We start from the raw sequence: 20,441 nt of genomic DNA, 5'->3' as shown, positions 1-20,441 counted from the left end.
TTAGAAAGTACAACTTTAATTTATTTTGCATGTGGCCACTACATGATCACATGCTATTTTTCAGAGAGCCTTTAGCTCACTCATGTGCACAAATCAGACAATGCTGCCTTCAGAAACTCTTATTTGACAGCACATGCCTGATCTTTTCAACTCCTCTCAAACACTTCTCTGAAGATTTCCTAAGTTCTGGAGAAAAAGCCGGTACAAACTAATAATTGCAAATGCTTCACACATTTTCACAGCTTTGCACTGAGGTGGGAGAGCAGGATTAGAAACATCTCACACACACATCACATTGGTATCCACTGCTTTGGTGGCCTATTGGACAAACCTAAGGCCAGAAAGTTCAAGGTACAGATTGTGTTATAATCAACAACTTCCTTGACAAGGACATTCCCCATTCTCTTCTTGAAATCTGTCTGTATTATTGCCTACAGACAGTCTTAACAAAATTAAGGCATGATCTTGAGAATTACAAGTTTCCTTGAATGCCACATCCTTCAGTCATGGCCACACCACACCAGTGAAGTGGAATCCTCTGCTAAAAAAGGTGTTATTTGGTGATATGACTTCTCACAGTGCAACAAGAGCTTCAGAGTAGGAATCTCATCAGCAACATCAGCACTGGGCTTTTAAAAACAGGATGGCACCACTCTGGCCTCTCTAAGGGCAGCCAGAGAGGTCAGAACTTCTAGACCAACACCACAAAAGTTTGTCACTTCAGCTAATGAAAACCTGATAGCACAGCTAGGCTGCTATTCAGCTAGTGTAAGAGCACAGCAAAGGATTGAACATTTCACCACTGGACTTCACAGACAATTGCAACATTTCCATTCTTGTCCTTAGTCAGACCTCATGTTCACTTTTTAGACGCTTCATCCCGATGGAATGCAAGAGAAAACAGCCTGAACAGAAAACATCAGACAGTCTTGAAGAACTTGCTCACTCTATGAAGCAGCAACTTTGAAGATTATATACCCCACACACTTTGCACAGCTAGAATAATAAAACTGGTATTATGTACCAAGAACTTTAATCTCTGGAAAGATGGACCTCAGCATGAACAAGACAATCACCTACTCGTAGTACTCAAGATATCTAAGCTGCACAATTGATTATCCTTGTCCACAAGTCTAAGGATTTTCCACACTACATATACTAAGCACAGAGTTAGTGCCACTGCAATCTCCACACTAAATTATGCCAGTCCTGGAAGACACAGGAGGTTCCTTACTGCTTCTAGTAAGTGGAACATCCACAGCAAGCAGTTCTTCAGAACTGATTAGTCTTTAGTACCAGATTATGAGACTGGACAGATTCCAGCACCAAACTCATTCTCCAAGTTTTTCTCCAGACACACAGAAGTGCCCATTGTTTGCCAATGAACTTGCAGCACTAAACACCAATCCAAAAAAGCACACAAATGAGTCGAGTCAAACTGCCATTCCTCAGCTCTACCATTTAGCTTCTAACAAGTGCCATTTGGGTCTGAAAGAAGCATCCTTTTTGACACACAGGCATCACTTCCCATCCATACAGGTATGCAATTGCACAGAAGTGCAATTTCTGTGGGCATCTTTCCATAAAGTATTTTGTCCTTTCTCACACTAACTACAAGGAGGAAAATTCAGAAAACAAAGCATCTACTCAGATGCTGGTACAAGCTCAGAAGCCCAGTGGAACAGCTGGCACACATTCCTTGCTAAGGCTATCAAACTTCAACCTCATCATCCAAAGATGCAGGAGGAAAGACTAACAATACTCAAGGACTCTACAAACTCACTGAGCGAGGAACGACAAATTTTATTCGAATGGTGCAATCAGTCAAAAAACCTCTTTTGTTTTCCACCCTCTCAAGCCTCAAGGCTCACCTGTGCAATCTGTATTGGCTGAGATAGAGGGATCTGCGTCATCGGCGTCGCAGCAGAGGCCGAGATGGTGGCACCAGCAGCGCTGTGCTGCTGACTGGCCGAGTGCTGCACTGCAGCCGCCAGCAACTGGGCCTGCGCCTGTTGGAGCAATAACTGTTGCTGGGCTGGCGTCAACGTGAGCTATAAACAATTAGAAAACACAGCCATTAATAATGGGAAGAGCCACTTCAGCTACAAAGTCATTAGACAGCTCAGTACTAGTTATGTTAACCAGGCAATCCTAGGGCTATTCCACTAACTGGCCACGGGCTCTGGCCTTAAGGAAGGACAGCTGGCTACTCAACACAGTGTGGGAACCAACCTAGCACAGGCCTGACACAAACAAAACTGCACCACCACCGACATTTGCACTTACTGGAACCTGACAGAACCTAACTCTGCTCCTAAGTTTTCCTCACAACTCCACCAGGAGTTTCAGGGAAAAAGCAATTAAGTAGCAAGCAAAAGAAAAGAATCGGTATTGCCAGGATTTGAAAGGAAATTTACACCCAGCAGAACAGCAAGTGATTAGCCAGATGAATGTGAAGCAGGAATGCTGGCTATGGCTACTGAACAAACTGATAACGCCCCAGCTGCTTCACATTAGCATGAATCCCTGCCATATTCCATCATTTCCATTATGCCCTAAGATATAAGTAAAGAACATGAGCTCCATTTGTTTCTCTCCAAGTCTCCCCATCTGCCTTTTTTTTTTCTTTTTTTTTTTTTTTAAATAGAATAGAGTTGGCAACTTTACATCCCTTCCCTTTCCCAAACACACATTATCTCTGTGGAACAGGTGGCAGCAGTCTCTCCTTTACATGTAAATGAATCCTGATGCCCATATTTACTACAACCCCTATCTGCACAGGCCTGGAGTTTTGAATGTTTCACTACAACAGACAATAATGAATTAAAACAAACCAGTATTTTCTGAGAATATAAAAAATAATAAAATATGCCAGGTTTTAACAACGTATCGAAACAGTCTCGCTTTTAAAACTTTCAATGCTTAACTGAAAACTATATAGGATGTTTATTTACATACTAACATAGGAGAAGATTTAACAATTGAACCTGAGATTAAGAAGTCACTTCATGTAAGTGTAGGGATGATCTAACCTAACACTTCAAATCATAAATATATTGTTGGAGCAACTGCCCTAAGCTTATTAACACACAAACTCTTATACTGCAAAGCTGATTATGTGGAAGCAAATTCTTTAACCAGCCCATTCACAAAACTTGCTCTTGTTTGAAATGACTGAAAGCCTTTACAACGATTCAGAAACACAAGAAAGTCTAACAACAAATAACAACAATTATCCCTTATTTACTCCCAAAGCTTTGCAATTAAAAACCCCGCAAAATCAGGAGGTTAAAACAAAAAGGTTCAGTAGGGCTTAAGGAAAGTACTAATAGAGTTACTTAAAAAGAAATGTTTTTCAGAAGACGAAAAATTAACAATTCCCATAATTTTTGTTTTTCACCCAGCTATAAGATTCAGTCTTGTTCTCCCATGACTCATTTTAATCTTGAAAAAAAATAAAAATTCTCTTTTTGATTGTCTCATTTGTAACTGTTGCAAAACAACAGGTTTTAATTTCATTGCAGAGTCAAAAGGGATACTGAGAACACAGAGGAAGAAATCTTTGCTGTTGTTGTTCAGAAGCAAATCCTTAGCGACCAACCCCAAATATTGCAGTCTGCTTATTTTTCTAAGAGAGTGTTTTCTGTTGCCACTTCCACTCAAGCTCCTGCCTAGGTGAAAGGAAGTTGCAGTGCCCCTGAGTGAGAGCTGCGTGGGACTGCAGCATCCCTGGGTAACTCTTACCCCGGTGATCTGTCCTCCGGCCAGCATGAGCTGGGTCTGGGGTATGGCCGCCTGCACTGAAGGCTGCTGGGAAGGCTGGCTTGGCTGCTGAGAGTCCCCAGATTCTTCATTAGATTTAGACTAGTCAAAAAAAAATACAACTCTTTATAGTGTAAAACAGATGTAAATGTATTAACACTGCTATCTCAACACTGCACAATAAAAATCTTTCATCTGCATACAAAAAGCCCTTGGGTTTATTTTAAGAGTGTGTTTAAGCAATGGCTCTGTGTGCCCACCATCTCAGCTATGATTGCTCAAACACGTCTGTAGGTAATGCAGTTTAAACAAAACAAAGAGACTCTCTGGTTGCCTGTAACTCTCTGACATTATTTCCAGGTCTCACTTCATTCTACACCATGCAACTGAAGCTGATGCTACCTTTCACCATGAAGAAAGAGAAGGTTGTTAAAATTATTCATTGCCTAAAATCCTTAACAATGGAATGAGGGAGAGGAGATTGTGTTCCCATTTTCTCTATCTCCATCCTGTACCCTAAGTCATCATACTGTTGGCTTATACAGAACCTTTCTGAAAAATCCTCACAAGTTTCTCTACCTACAGCAAAATATGTAATATGTACGATGCTTTTAAATACTCAAAGCATTTATTTAATTGAATACTGTTTTATTTTAAAAGATTCAAGCTTATTTTGATTTATTTTTGTGGTTTGATTGTTTGTTTTTTTAAACAGAAGAAATTGTGAAGACATGAGGGAGGAAATGCAAGTGCATGAAGTGGGGGAGAGAGTTTTATGATAATTAAAACTGGTTATGCAGAACACTACAATTCTGCATAGATTTGCATATTTTCCACCACCTGTTTTGGGGACTGCAGAGCGGGCTAATTAACATAAAGGCTCTGATTAATTCTGCCAGTCATTGAGCGATAATTACAGCGCAGGACTGTAAACATTCTGCACTGGAGATACAGCCTGTTTGCCAACATCTCTCTCAGGGATGGAAGTTTACCATGGCAACCAAGGCAATTTTCTGCCTCCTTCCTCTTAGAAAGGAAAGGAAGGTCACTATACCTCCTCTTCTTTCCAAATTGTTATTATGTATAAGTGGGTCCACATTCTATTGCATTTCATGTAATGCACTACCTACATTCTTTAATAACAAGCAATACTGAAACCAGTTTTCAATAAAACTGCATCCCTTGCCCCTTAATATAGTACAGAGAGGAAGCAGAATGTTAACAGATAAACTGAAGTGTTCAGCATCACAGGAAAGTTTGAAAGCTTTGTTGTCTCACGTACATTATTAAACAACAATTACTCTGACTTTGAAATCACTGTGTGTTATTTACACAAGCAGTCTAAACTAGCCACATTACACAACTAATGCTACATTATATTCCTATATTCAGTTACCAGAAGTAAGGACAAATTGCAAAGTAATACCCACTACGTGATTAAAGCAAGTTAAAAAACAGAAGAACATGAAATATTCCTGGAGTTTTCATGATACCACACCAGACTAAAATTCAGCATTAAGTACGGTTTTAAACTCCATGGTTTAAACAACTCCAAAGCCTGAATGCTTACAAATCCTGTACCTGATTTACACTTGTAAAAGTGTTACTCCTTCATACCTGTCACTTGCAAAACTAGTCAGACTGACAAAACTGAGTAATGTATCATAGGTTAAGGACTATCTCTACTGATGCTGTTTGGGATGAGAGAAGGATGAGCAGCAGAAGGTAACTGTCTTTACCTGTACATTTAAGGACTGAGCAGCAGCCTGTAAACTTGTTCCAGCGAGCTGGACCTACAACAGTGCAAAAATGGAAATGAAATAATGTAGAATCCACAGAAAACTAATAATGTAAAAAGAACAATCTCCCCACCCACAGCCCAACAAAAATTCCCCCAAGAACAGTGCATGCCCCTCTAACACCTGAATCAGTGGAATGGGGGCTGTACTCCAGGCTGAAACAGATCTCTAAGACTCTTTCACGATGTTTATCTACCGCTGACTGATGGTATCCCTGCCTAAGGATGTAGATACTGCCATGGATGGAGTTGAAACGGAGCATATTGGGGTCCTATTCCTGTTGGAAAAATCCAGGCCACAGGGCAGGGCATTAAGCTCTACTCATCATCATCCTACCCCCATTTCACAATGGGTCTTACCCCAACACTGCACTCACCAGCCTTCTGCTATGACTAAGCACATGCATAGCACAGAACCCAGAACATAATCACTCTCCCCCAAATTAACCCATTCAAGTATTTGCAGCCTTCAACCACTGAAAAGAAGATCTCAACACAGATGACCAGAGACACTTCACAAAGCCTGTATTGATTTAGGTATGCTTAAAACTTGAATTCAATGTTTGTAATTAGCAGGCCCAAAGAAGGTCTTGTGGGTGAGCAGCAATGAAAACACAGATGCTTCAGAAAGTGAGATTTTCAGAGTGCTTTTTTATCTCTAATAAGGATTTCCATTTATATTTTCATTTACTGAAACACATTTGAATCAGTCTCGCCTTGTTCCTACCGGCACCCCCAGTTATAAAGAATGAATGCTCTGTAATTAATTACCAGCACTTTCAAAGGTCAGAGTAACAGCCTGTAGAGAATTCCATCTCTGGCCATGTTTGAAAAACACTGCTCTTTTGAAAACCAGGTGATATGTAAGGATACGATAAAGCAAAGCAAAATGTAGCACTCTTGCCTCTAGATGGAGGACCTCTATATGGTCCCCACATAAAAAGTCCACATATTTTCAAGCACAGGAAAAACTGCAGTACATGAAATTAGTAAGTGAATATTTTGAACAGGCCAACCTTAGAAGAGTCACCTTGGAAATATTTCCTACTGCTTTAGATGAAGGTACAGACATACTAAACATCATCTACATGTAAGCAAACACGCCCAGAAAAGCCCCTCCTCATCAGAAGCAAAATACACTTTGACACAGTTGATGTAATCAACTGTGTAATGTAGGATTAACAGCAGAGAATAGCCTAAATAACACCACCCTACCATCCAAAAGATACACTCAAAACAATACTTTAAAATTATACAAGCACCACGTAAAAGACTGCAAATGTATTTTGCTCAGGTACAGCCAGCATATTCCTGAAAATCTCTGTGAATGCAATTTGGACATCCCTTTCACCGCACAGCCAACCTCTCCAAATTAGAAATTAAACTGTACCTGAATGCTGCCTACAGCCCAGTATTTTGCATTAGTCTAGAGCAAAGCACTGTGTTAAGGTTGAATAATAATACCCCACTAAAAGCCGCCTCACTAGCAGAGGACAGTTCGACAATAGATTCCCACACACCTGCAGGTGAATAAAAGAATACCCGAGATTTTCCTTTGAACCAGTTTCAAGAAACGAATCACACTTTATCAAACATGAAGTTATAAAGATCCTGACAACTGTTTAAATAAATACATTTCCAAAGCAGGATAAAGCACTGCGCAAAACCCAATTACTGTCCTGGGTCAATCTATATAACAAAACGAAGACTAAAACAAACACACAGGATTCTGCAGAACAGCTGTATCTGTCTCCATGTTAAACACACACTGGCAAGCCATAAAAACTAGTCAGCTTCTCTCCACATAAAGGCAGCCTACAACAGCCTATTGGTTCAGCAAATTCAAACAGTGGCACTCCCTAGGCCCTATATAAACCAATCTGCTAGGAAAATTGCAATTATGTGACAAGACGTGTGGAATGTTCCATACAATAAAACTGCAGTTCAGAGCTCTTAAAAGAGGGCATAAAAGCTTCAGTACTTCAATTATACCACAATAACTGTGCAACCTCAGACCTCAAACATTCAAGGTCATCCAATTAGGTACAGTATTTTAAAGTTTAACTTGGTGCAGAGGAAGGGAAAGAAATTAGGACATTTGTTTTCATACATCAAGTGTGAACAGATAAAAAAACTACAAAAAAATGCCCCTTATACTTCTCTTCACCTAGGGATGCCCCATTTTGCTTCAGCCTGCATCTGAAGTTCAGCTTTGATTCCCTAAACACAGCAGCAGCAGAACAGAGGGATAGTATTAGAAGTCTGAATATCATCTGACAAACAGGTCACTGAAATAACTTTTTTTGTAAAAAAAGAAAACCTCACAAGCTATATATGCTTAGTAAGTACAATCAACTTTCCTTCTAGTTAATCTGTAAGAGTGAAGTATTTTTAAGTAGAGAGTGACAGTTTTGGAACCTTGGCAGCCATTGTGCCAACACAATCCTTTCCTAAAAGATTTAAATTTTGTCTTGCTTTTCAACATGGTATCTCTATTAAGGTTATAACAACAACAACACAAACAAAAAAAAACCACCCTACTCAAAATCACACCACAATATTGAGGCATTCTCAAGTGCCCAAAAATGTGATCTGTAGTTCTCCCAAAGAGGTCTCACCCAATCTTGACATGTTCTGCAGCCTAATGCAATAAAGCGAGTGCCACAATTAGGACTTTTTCCCGTCCACGCTCTTTAACCAGGTGGTTTACCCATATTCATGTTCTAAAAAATGACTCCTCATCATTCACAGAAAGAGAGAACATGGAACACACCAGGCTGCGTTCACAGCTGCCTGAGTCTCCTGTTTGAAACGTCTCTTCTCTTACCTGATGAAGGTGCCCAAGGAAGGCCTGGGCCTGGGCTGTAGAGATTGCTCCTCCGACAGGCACAGGCTGCTTCTGAAAGTCCAGGCCATTTGTTTGCGTGCCTGGAGAAAGAGGTAATTGAAAACTATTAATTACTACGTTTAGTAAGTGGAATAGAATTAACACTCCAACTTTCCTGCTATTCTCTCAACATTATATAGTAAAAAAACACACTCTGAGTGTAACAAGAATTGCATTTTTTTAGTGAAAGTGGGATGGGAAGCAGAGTTGAGGCTTTGGTAACAAAGCATTTGTCAGCTGAACAAAATCAACATCGTATTTATTCTCTTTAGCTTCCATCATCTATTCTCTGTACCCTGAAGATATTTAAAAGATGTGCAGATGTGGCACTTAGGGACATGGTTTAATGGGGTTTAACTCGGCAGTACTAACAGTTGCACTTGATGATCTTAAAGGTCTTCTCCAACCTAAATAATTCCATGACCTGTGTTTCTTTGTACACTATTATCCCAGCTCTCTCTACACAGTTTGAGAACCAAATGGCTGCTTGTTGCTATGGTTAAACTGTGTTTCCACTCTCCATGCACTCTCTTTCCAGTAACTGAAGACTAACTTCCAGTTCAGAAGGAAAACCAACAGCAAGGTTTATATAAAAGCCACCTTTCCTTAAAGATGGGTAAAATAACACTTGATGAAAACTTGATGAAGTCCCATATATACACAGCAGTTATGGGCCACAGTTTTCCAGAAATGACTCCTCTACATTTCTGTTAAAGTTTGTTCAGAGGTCTCTAGATAACTGCCTGGGCTTGCTTCTGCTTTCACTTACTCTCATATAACTAAAACCTAGTTATTTTCCTACATTTTTGCAGCCCTTTCCTAAACTGCTCAGAAAACATGAAAACCCTCCTGTTATCCCAAAATAATCTGGGTGTGAGAAGAAAAAGGAGAAGGAAAAAAACCCATTTTTTTTTCCTTTTCTTTTTTTGGTTTACAGTGGCTAATAACAAGAAGGGAGACTCCGAGTGTGTTGGGCTGCAGGGAATTTCTAGAACAGATGATGCAATCTTTAAAACTGCGTGACTGAAATGAAGCAAAACCAAGCTGTAGACTTGCATGTTTACTCATCATGACAATCAGATTTTGTTCAGTGCCTATGGGCAGGTGTGCATAGTAACTCCTACTTCAAAATTCCTTCCATCACCTACATTCTTTGTCACAAAAACCTAGGCTATCTACTGAGCAAAAGAGTCACAGTTGTTGGAACAACAACAGGTGGTTGCTATTCCTTGGAAACATTTGCAGAAGCAAGCAGGCATAAAATGTGAGTAGTAAAATAGACTGTCCAGTATCTTACACTGCTATTTTGACCTACAAACAGCTTACACAGGTAACATTTCCAAAGTCTGAGCCATTGCTCAATTAAATACAGACATAATATCAAGCTTTCTACCATTTATGTAAAGTATACCTAAGGTGGCCCTTTGATGCATCTTTGGTGGGGATTCTGTGTGGGAAGATTTGGTTGACTCCCAAGGTTTCAAATCTATGCTTTGGGGCCAAGGTTTACAAATTAAAGAGATGTACATGCAACCAAAGATCCACAGATGCATTAAAAATATTCAAATTTTAAACTGCATCAGATTTTTTCGCTTAATTTGACTAAAATTCTAATTAAAAGTGAATGTAGGGACTCTCACTGGTCTGAATTGCTCTTGAAGGAATGCAACTCAGTTGCCTTTCTCCAAAGAATGGTATGTAAGATAGACTGTTGGAAAGAACCAGAAGAATCTCATCTACCTTCATTCTTTCCAGTAAACTTCAGAATTCTCTCCATGCAAAAATACAAAGGGAATGAAAAAGTGGTTGGGTAAATATATAAAAGTAATTCCTGACAAACAGCTACTGCAAGTCAAAGGAAACAATCTCCCACCTCCTCATTTAAGCAAAGGTTTTGAATGAGTTTTCAGTGGTCAGGGAGTGAAAAAAATACAGATAAGAAAACCTACTGGAGGGCAAATACTCCTCATTCCAATAGGAAACTTGTGGGGGATTAAAAAAAATATCTATTTCTGAGACAACCAGCTGCAGGCCTCACCTTAGGTAAATAGGTGAAGCTGTTCTAGTTAACTATCTTCTAAAAAGAGCCTCAAAAAATCATACCATATTAAAAGAGCACTACTGTGGAGGTGTGCAGAGGAAATGCTCCAGTTAGCACTTCTGCTGACTCTTAATATGGAAATCTGAAACAAACCTCTTTGGTGATAGTTTAGAACAAAGCAAGCCCCAAGACTGATCTTAAAAATCTTCACGGCTCCCAGTAAACTTAGGCACTGTGAGAAAACATTTTCTTTAAATACAGTCTTGAAAGACATCAACTCCCTCTCCCCAGCCCTCACAGAACCAAACTCAGGGTGAAAAAATCCACATCACCCCTGTTTACTCTCTGTTCTACTACCTGCACCTTAAACTTTGATGTTTGGAAACACAATGTCTCTCCCGCTCTGGATGCAGCCTTAACTTTGGAAGGAATGCTACCCTGGCTGTTTGCATTTATCACAGGATGCCTATGACTTTTGAAGAAGAGCAAGAAAAATGAAGTGAGTTCAGCATATGAGAGGCCTGGCTTTTAAGGTGCTCAGAAGGATGACTCCCATGGAATCCAAGAAATCTGGTAAGGAGTTGGAAAATGGAGCTGTCAGAGGTAGAAGGCTGGCCCATTGTAAGGACACGAAAGAACTAGGATGCCAGCCTTGCTCAAGGTGAGAGTTAAATACAAAAACAATGATTGATTGGTGATTAACAGACATGGAAGATACAATCACATGTATCCTGATTTTAACAGTCCAGGGTATTCATGTATTTTCCATCTTCACCCCAACTTTCCTAATTGCTAGAGCTTGCCAATACCCAAAACAGCCCAAAAAGAGTGGGAACTCTCCATGTCCCATCTCTCCTTTCTTCTTGGTTTCATCTCCATCCTCCCTGTCCTGCCCTTGCTGGTAGCTCACCAGTAGTTTGTTTTGGTTTGGGTGCTCCACCCCCAGCAAGCTACGGGATGAAATTTCACTGTTACAGCCGAGGTTCAATGTAACCCAAGTGTGTTTAAATTTTGGCATAAAGTCAGCCATGTGCTCAGCTACTTCACAGAGTTGGTTTGGATGAAAAATAATACAGTGCTACTCTAAGGAAAGGAACAGAACAGTAGATACTGAACATGGATTATTTTATGGCATTTTGGAATTGCACCTGCGGGGGTAGAGGCATGACAAGGCAGAGCAGGCAAGGTAACATTGCACCTGCAGTCAGGAAAACAACTTACTCTCAAAATTCCAGATTACAATCATCAGACTTCAGCCTGAGTTTGCAAACTGCATTAGAAAAGGAGTGAGGAACTCCAGATCAGGGGAGATGTGGAATAAGGTACAGTAAAGAACTCAGGAAGGGAAGGCAGTCAAGGAGAAGGAAGATTTCAAAACCAGCTAGGGTGGATATCTGCACTGTGCTCTGGGAGACATCTCACAGCACCACCACCATATTTTCCCAGGTCACTGTCTCCCTCCCCTTCTGCTGAAAGACAGAGAGATACCCCTAATACTCAGAAATTGTTGTTTCCCTATCCACACTTGCTAATAACAAGTTCAGCACTGATAATTGCCCAATTTTAGCAGTTGAAGAATAGCTCATGGTCTCTCTCCTACAGACTTCCTTCTTATGGAAAGTGGAAAATCAATCTTTGGAAATGAAGTAATGCAAACAAGTATCCTTAGAATCCTTCCAAATACTACACTTAGAATTCTAACTATTATTTTGCTGCTATGTCAACAAATGCCATAATAGTACAGTTTCCATAGTCATTATAACCTTGGTTTTCACAGCTCTGCATTCACACAGCTCTTACAAGAGAAGATGCATTAAACAAACAAAAAGGTTGAGATGTTTTTGAAAATTTTACGCTGCCTATAAAAAGGAGATGAAACAGGCTATCCATTTACTGTAAGATATTTTTCTTACTTCACCTTTCTCCAGCAGATACTATGTAGACTGGCTGCTCACAACTGAAGCCTAGAAAAGATTTCTCTAATTCTCCCATACTGGTGACCAGCTGCTTAATACATGTTCTTAAAAGAACAGCCATCCAACAGCTCCTGTACTCATATGTTTTGGATGTTGTTTTTAATTGGTCTGAAATATGGGTTAGCTTTTCAGATGCTTAAATGGGAAGTCCAGTTAGCACAAAAAAAATTAAAGTCAAAACTATTTCAGGCACTGTATTGTGACCAATATATTTAGGGGACTTTATGATGTTTCCTAAATAGTCAGAGTCAAAATAAAAAGCCCAAGTTTGTTAACATCCACGAAACTTAGCTGATAGCTCTGAGAACTACTGATGTCATCTTTAACCAGTGTTATTGTTTGTTTCCTGAGAACACCATCTCTGCCAAATGTAAATTCATGCTCCACACTCTGTAATTTCTCTTAACATTTTCAAATTGCATTATCTCACCACAGTTTAAAAAACAGGAATGACCCAAACAAGCATCCACTGAAGTTTAAACGATAGACTATTAGTGTTTACACAGCAGACTCAAGTGATTTACAAATGTCACTGGAAAGCAGACAGTTAGAGAAAGTTACAAAAATAAGAACTCTGAGTGTTTATAAAAATCATCATCACGCATTATCTGGGGAGCACAGGCACTGACAGAAAATCAATGGCACTTCCAGTTCCTCAGCATCCGAGCTGAAAGCTGACTTCTTTTCACTCAAGTATGCACTGAGCCCAGAACCATAATCTAAGTACCCCGATCACAAGCTTAAAATTACATTCTGTGAGTATTCCTTTCAGAGCCTAACATCTGCCAAGTTGACTAATACAACTGATGCTTGAGCTCCCAAAGAACATCACAAATGCCATCAATCACTATCTCCTGTGGTTTGGGAGCACTACATTTTAAAACAAAGCAATGACTGCAGAACAGAGAGTCCTCAAAAATTCTAGATTACTTTAGTTCATGTAATTTAAAAATCAGGATACAAAACTGGAAGGAAAGATGAGAAACATTTAAACTAAAGAAGAAATACTCCAAAAGTTTTAAACACCAGAGTCAAACTTTTGTAATAACAAGCTTTTATGTTAGAGTATTAAAAAAAACCCAGTATTAATTGTATCTCCTTTTAACATGAAAGAACCTACATGCAGCTTTACAATCCATCCGTTTTATGTCATGACCCCCACCTTCACAATGATGGTATATTGGCCTAAGAGAGCTGAGCTCTGCTGAAATCCTCCTCCTTACCAGCTCAGCTGAGGTGAAACTGCTAAAGTTGCACTGAGAGAAGTGTGTTGGGAATGTGCTCTGGAGAAAGCACATGCAGGGAACTGTGGTCACACAGGGGAGGAAATCTGAATTTTCTCAGAAGTTGCATACATTCTCCAGCTACAAGGAGTCCAGAGGGATATCTAAAGCCATTGTTCCCTTGATGCTGTTTATGATCATGAAGTATTTACAGGCCATATGTTTTTGAAATAATGTTTTGTATAATCTTAAACCATTAAATACATAATAAAACACTTCTGTGCATAAAAATAATTGATACCTCTCCCATTAAAAATACAATGACAATTTTAAAACCTGAGATGCCAGCAGCACACTTCAATAAAAGGCAGAATTAATAAGCAGGCAGAATTCCTTTTGACTGAATCCATATATTGGCAGAAAAAATCCAGTCTCTCAGATAAAGAAAATTAAATAGTGTTAATTTCATCACAACTCCAGAGTATAAAATAAAACTCTTATTATCGAATCATGAAGAAGAAAACTTGATTTCCTCATACAAGGTAACCAGGCTTCTCTCAAAGCAACAAGTTCCCTCTCATCAGAATTTTCTCTTCCCAAATGCTATTCTGAGCTGAGAAAAGATTCTGAGCTAGGTTAAACTACTCAATTTCCATTCAGAACTGTCATATCTCTTGCTTTCAGAATGAGCATTATATTACCTCCAGAAAGGAATTAAAGCATGAGATAACATGATTAAGTTATAGTGGCTCAACAAGCTTCTTCAATGGCTTAGAATTTGGTCACATCTTAAGAGTGTGCCAAAAGGCAAACTGGCCCTGACACAAAATCTGTTCTCCCCCACCAAATTTCAGGGTTCTGTTCTAACACACTAAGAAATTACACAAAAGCTGGCTAACATTTTTTTTTTTAATTTTGATTTTGATATATTATGCTTTCCATTTGACTTTTTCTTGAGAACTGTTGTGACAGCTTGAATGAAATGTAAAACGGAAACAAGATCAGGCAGTGGCCCACATCTGCCAGGGAAGATTTCAACCCAAAAATAAACTATGAAGTTAGAAGTGCCAAAGGTATGCTCTGCCAGGAAAAAAATGAGACTATTTATGGAGAGCTAGTGCCACCAGAGCTTCAGTAGTATCAGAAACATTACAGATAAGAAAAGTGGGGAAGGGAAATCTTATATAAAAAAGTGCAGATGGTGCTCCAATAAAGTAGGTATGAATAATGCCCTGTATGCAGTAGGGTTAATGACAGAAGTATTCCCAGGTCTCTAAAATCAAAGGGTGTAGGTTTTGATTTGTTTGGTTTTGTGGGTTTTTAAAATCCCACTAAATGGGTAAATAAATTTTGCTTTTAATATCCATTCAATTCCACCAGAAAATATCTGTGCACCAATCGATCATTTCTTACCTGTGTTCCCGTCCCCACTCTCCATCGATGGTTTACTGGTTTCTGACGGATTGTTCATTCTTGAGTCTGCAATAAAACAGAAAGAAAGATAAAACAAAACAGAAAAAAAATCCCCAAATCTGTTCATACCTTTTTGTTCAAGGGAAGTACAGAACAGCAGAAATTTGCTATGTACTTTACCCTAATTCAGATTATAACACACAAAAAAAGAACAACCAAAACCAGAACACAATACTGAATCTTCCAGATAAATATTTCAAAATTTTCTATGACATTATTCCCATATGTGATAACGTGGTATTAAGGGAATAAAAGACAGCATGCTGGAGGGCAATGATAGGTAGGAACTTAATTTTCAATACAATGAGAGTCATAGAAGAAAAAAAAGGAGGGGGGAAGAAGGAACAATGATTACACCAAGATTCAAAAACATTAAGTCTGACCATCATGGCCTACATTATTCTTGTGTTTGTTCCCCCTGCCCCACCCCAACAAAAGGAAGGAAATTCAGTCATTACAATTAAATGGATGCCATTTTCCTAATACTGCATTTCTATTTTACTGGAATGTCACTGACATTAAGTTATTTTATATTTCCTATATATTCATGCAAAACTATACAAATATAAAACAATTCCTCTTTTTTCTGCCTCTGGATGAATTGAAAAGTCGGTTCCTGGTTTCAAAGCCTGTCAGCTGAATACAGTGCAATGCAGAGGGCCTCTCCAGATGGCAGACAGAGAATATAGTTTCCTTTTATAGGAATCTATACAGATGTTCTGTGTACAGCATCAGCTTTCCAGCTTATTACCTCCTCATTCCTTGCCACCGACCCCAGTGTGCCACATTATCACAGACCAAAATTACAAAAAGAATCTCAAGACAGAACAGCTCATAAAATGAAGTGTAAGCAAATCCTTGAGCACACTCTTCCATTCCCATAATGAGCTAAAAGCAAGTTCAATGAGCCTAAAATGAACCCTTTACTCCAGGATATTCTCTTCCTAGGTGCTTAAAAGGTTACCTCTGTCATGTACTTTTCATCAAAGCAGTGATTTCCAAGACACCAAGAGGCTGAAGAAGAATACAGGAGCAGCATTAACTGTGCTGCATCTTTCCCCCAGACAGTTCCAAGACTGCCCAGACACCTCAGTGCTTGGCAGACCATGAAAGCTGGAAATGAGAAGATGGACTATTGCCATGTACCATCACCTGCTACCACAGGAATGCAGGAAAGTGCACAGGAAAGACTGGGACCTGCTGGAGTGAGTTCAGAGGCCACCAAGATGATCAGAAGGCTGCAGTGCCTCAGCCATGGGGAAAGGCTGGGAGAGTTGGGGTTGTAGAGCCTGGAGAAGGCTCCATGAAGGCTTTACAGCAGCCTCCCAGTCCCTAAAGAAGCCTGCAAGAGAGCTGGAGAGGAAATTTTTAAGAAGGGCATATAGTGACATGGGAGAATGGCTTTAAACAGAAAAGAGGGCAAGTTTGGACTTAGATATTAAGACTTAGATATTTGGACTTTGGATATTAGAAAGAAATTCTTACTGTGAGGGTGGTGAGACGCTGGAACAGGTTGCCCAGTGATGTGGTGGATGCCCTATCCTGGAAGTTTTTAAGGCCAGTTTGGATGGGGTTCTGAGCAACCTGATCTAGAGCAAGGCATCCCTGCCCAGGGCAGCGGGGTTGCAGGGCTGAGACTGGATAATCTTTAAGGCCCCTTCCAAACTAAGTAATTCTGTGATCAATATTTTTTAAATTAATATAATTTTCCACACAAACAACTGTGGTAGTTGAACCCAATAAAGCCTTGAAAATCCAGAGGACTGTAACAACCACAAAACTTCCCCTGACAAGTTAACACAACCTCTCCAGAGCCTCAACTCTTCTCAGAAAGTTCCTATGCCTATTCTTAAATCTTTCAAATGTTCAGCCACGTGTAAAAGAGATCTGGACTATCAATGTTACCCTTGGTATAAAGGCAAACATGTTAAACTGCTTTCTGAAAGGGGGAGGGAATGAGGAGAAACTTTGCAGCTGAGTGCTGTTGGCCCACACTTCAGCAAGTTTTGCCCTGTTTTTCGCAACCTCTGCTTAGCACATTCAAGCTACAAATTCAGTCTTGAAAAACAGATCTCTGCTAAGGTTGGAGGTACAGAACCTATTGCTTCTATGCTCCTTATTTTGTCATTTTCCACATTTGGATAGCATGAATCACACTCTAGAAACAGAACATGGGTTCCAAGGACTATGATCTTGACTTGGCCCTCTCTGCTGAGAGGTCTGTGTTTCTATCTAGACATTGCATATATCTTAAATTGAGTTTACTGTTGTGGCAATGGCACACTTATTTAGAGTGCATTTGTTAAGCAGCATTAGTTCATTCCTTTACACACAGATGGCTACTGCAATTTCACTTTAGAGAACAGCAAATGGGAGTCCTTTGCTTTGGACACAAACATGAAAAGTCCTCATCCAACAGGAAAATGAGCAAAGTGTGCTTACAAACAAATGCATTTGGTTGTGGAAACCAGGCTAACTCATGGGGCTATTGGACACAGGATGCAATTCTGAAGCCCAGAGCAGAAGAATAGCTTGAGTTCAAGATACAACTGATGGCAAAAGGGAAGAGCACAGGTTGAGAAGGCTGTATCTCAGAAACATGGAATCCATTTGATGAACCACTTCAGGAAATTCATACTACAAAAACAAGAGAGGGCCTCCTGTTGGTAGTTTGTTGCAGGAATTGAAGTATTAGAGCCAAGGGGCAGGATACTAATGACAGAATAAGCAAAGCAAACTAAACTCAGAGTGGGGACACAGCTGTCCTGTGCACAGAACTCAAGCAGGGTAGTCACTGCTCCATCCTATGAGGAAGCTCACACAAGAAGCCTCCCTACATGATGAGCAAGTTTTCTCAGTCACACAAAGTTATAACTGTACAGACCTCTTTCCAAAAAGGAAGCCAGGACATAAATTTCTGTCCAGCTATGCTGCAAAATAAATCCTTCTATAACAGGTTTTTAATACTAGACATACACAAAGTTTACTTAACTACCAGAAGCTTGTCTAAATGAAGAATATTTTATTGCAAAGATTCATCCTTACAAAGACCTCAAACATTGCTATTGAAAAAAGCAGGAAGTTGGAAGAAGAAACATCTTCCTGGTAGTGCTCAGGTTCAAGTGAAGGATAGCATCCATTATTTCACCAGCTGACTATTTCTTGTTCAATCTCTGGGCCTTCTGCATGTAAAGCATCAAGAACAATGCCGCTATTTCCATTGCAAATGGTATGACATCCATCTGAAGCACAAAACTGCTACCAGCAAAACAGGCTCATATCCGCGGGATACCCAACCTACCGATTCATTCTATGTCAAATAAAAAGGCTGCTTGGTTTATATGTGCTCAGACAGTTTCTGCTTCAAACTTAAAAGAATAAACAAATGAAGTGGGCTGAAAAACCCCAAACCTTAATGCCTTCACCTTTTTTTCTTCCTTTAGATCTTCCTTGGGTTTTAAATAAAGGCCCTGGGCTACAACTTCTGCCAACATTATCTAAAAACAAACTCCCCAGAAGGAAGGATCGAAAGCAGCAGGTGCATGATTGAAATCAAACTCTCAGGAGTGAATACATTCCATGCTGCTACTCTGCTAGCAGGGCTGAGGTGTCGCCAGGCAGCGCTGTGCCAGCCTTTCACACACCCTCAGGAACATTTCCAAAGGCATTCAGTGGACACCAGACCAACCTGAAGCGTTATAAGGATTGTACACAGCTGGCAAAGCAAAGAAAATCTTAACATGGTATATATACCATTAACTGTTTCCTTTCACCCAATAAAGTGGAACTGCCTTATACTTTATTTGCACCAGCAAAAATTATTTATTTGTGTGCATGGAATAAACAAAGTTTAATGAGAGTGAAAACATGACAAGAATTATTTAGGAATTAATTTTCAAAACCCACATCATATTTAGAAACAAACATACTCAAACATCTGCTTTAAAATTTACCATCCAAAAATACATTCTTTTACTTAGAGATGTAAGTTCTTACATCAACATACATGACAGAATGAAAAGAATAATAAAAAAAAACCAAGAAAATTATATATATATATATATATATATATGCATTGAGCTACAGGGGAAAAGCCTTGAAAATAAATAAAAGCTATTGTAAAATTGAGATGATCCATTACTATAAATAACTTTAAAAGACACGAAGAAGGAATTATGGCATGTCTGTTCTGCAGTCCTGATGGAATCTCAGCGCAGGAAATATATTATCCCAGTAACCTTAAGCACAGCTTGCAACGGTATCAATGGCAACCACTGTGCACTCCCCCTTATTTTCTATTACACACGAAGAACCTTGCTATATTAAAAATACACAGACATAACATACATTCTGTTGTGGAATGGTTCAATACAGCTACTAAATTCCTTCAACACTTAGGCTCCCTCTCATTCATTTTAATGCTTTAAAATTCATAACACACAGATATGCAAGTCAAGTCCAGTGTTTGTTAGAAGGCAAATACTTCTCAGACTGAAATCCTAAAAGCAAAAGGTCTGTATTAATATCACCCAAGTCTGTGCAGAGGAAACAAATTCTCCTGGAACGAGGGAAAAGAGGAAAACAAACAAACAAACAAACCAGAGCATGTATTTCCCTGGTACAGATCGAGCTATCCATCTAGCAGGCAGCTACTTGCTGCCGATTCACTGGTGAGCTTCAGCCCCACAAATACCTTCTGCATATGTGATTAAGCCACTATGCATAGTCAATCTCCCAGCCTCGGTGTCCGCAAGAAAGAGCTGAGCTGGTACCCACCTAGAACGTAGTCGCTGCAGTCCAGCATTGCTGTGGTATCCTCTACAGGCTCAGATAGTCCAAGGAACGGGAGAATGGCAATTTCTATCAAATCTACACTACTGCTCTGACTGAACGTGAAAGGGAGTGGGGAGGTGGGGGGAGAAATACAACTTCAGTTACACCATAGCAATCTTCAACTGAACAGGGAAACTTCAGTTGCTGTGTGGAGTTTTAGTCTCTCCTACTAGCTGTGTCTGACATTGTCAAGGCGACTGAAGCGTGAAAAGTTCCCCTTTTTGTAATAAAATAGAAACAAAGATTGCAGCTGGCAGTTTCCATAATGAAGCTTAATCAGTATGCGCCTGATTAGGGCCTTATGCAAATCTCCTCTCGTTAGCACAGCAGCCAGCACTTTGAAGTCCATGAACAATTCATTTGCAGAGTACACTGAAAGCGCTCCCTGCATAATTTAAATCACGGTATAAATATTTATCAGCTCATTTGCATATTAATTGGCAGTGCA

At 39.7% G+C, this 20,441-nt stretch overlaps 1 protein-coding gene across 6 annotated transcripts in view; it reads right to left on the bottom strand.

The window, feature by feature from the left end:
- POU2F1 (POU class 2 homeobox 1) overlaps positions 1–20,148 on the bottom strand; it is a 47,025-nt gene extending 26,877 nt beyond the window's left edge. For 2 of the 6 annotated variants that reach the window (XM_033518725.1, XM_033518727.1), the window contains exons 1-3: positions 19,937–20,128; positions 15,101–15,166; positions 8,388–8,488 (exon numbers count right to left, since the gene is read on the bottom strand). In XM_033518725.1, the coding sequence (XP_033374616.1) occupies positions 8,388–8,488; positions 15,101–15,166; positions 19,937–19,964 (195 nt within the window). In that variant the 5' untranslated portion in view covers positions 19,965–20,128. Of the gene's footprint in view, positions 1–1,871; positions 2,052–3,744; positions 3,865–5,501; positions 5,556–8,387; positions 8,489–15,100; positions 15,167–19,936 lie in introns of all 6 variants that reach the window. The other 4 variants (XM_033518712.1, XM_033518709.1, XM_015636859.3 and 1 more) reach the window with 4 other exon arrangements.
- Positions 20,149–20,441: the final 293 nt, after the last annotated feature.

The sequence above is a fragment of the Parus major genome, chromosome 1 (assembly GCF_001522545.3).
Source record: "Parus major isolate Abel chromosome 1, Parus_major1.1, whole genome shotgun sequence".
Lineage (NCBI taxonomy): Eukaryota > Metazoa > Chordata > Aves > Passeriformes > Paridae > Parus > Parus major.
This window is presented reverse-complemented; position numbering and strand designations above follow the sequence as displayed.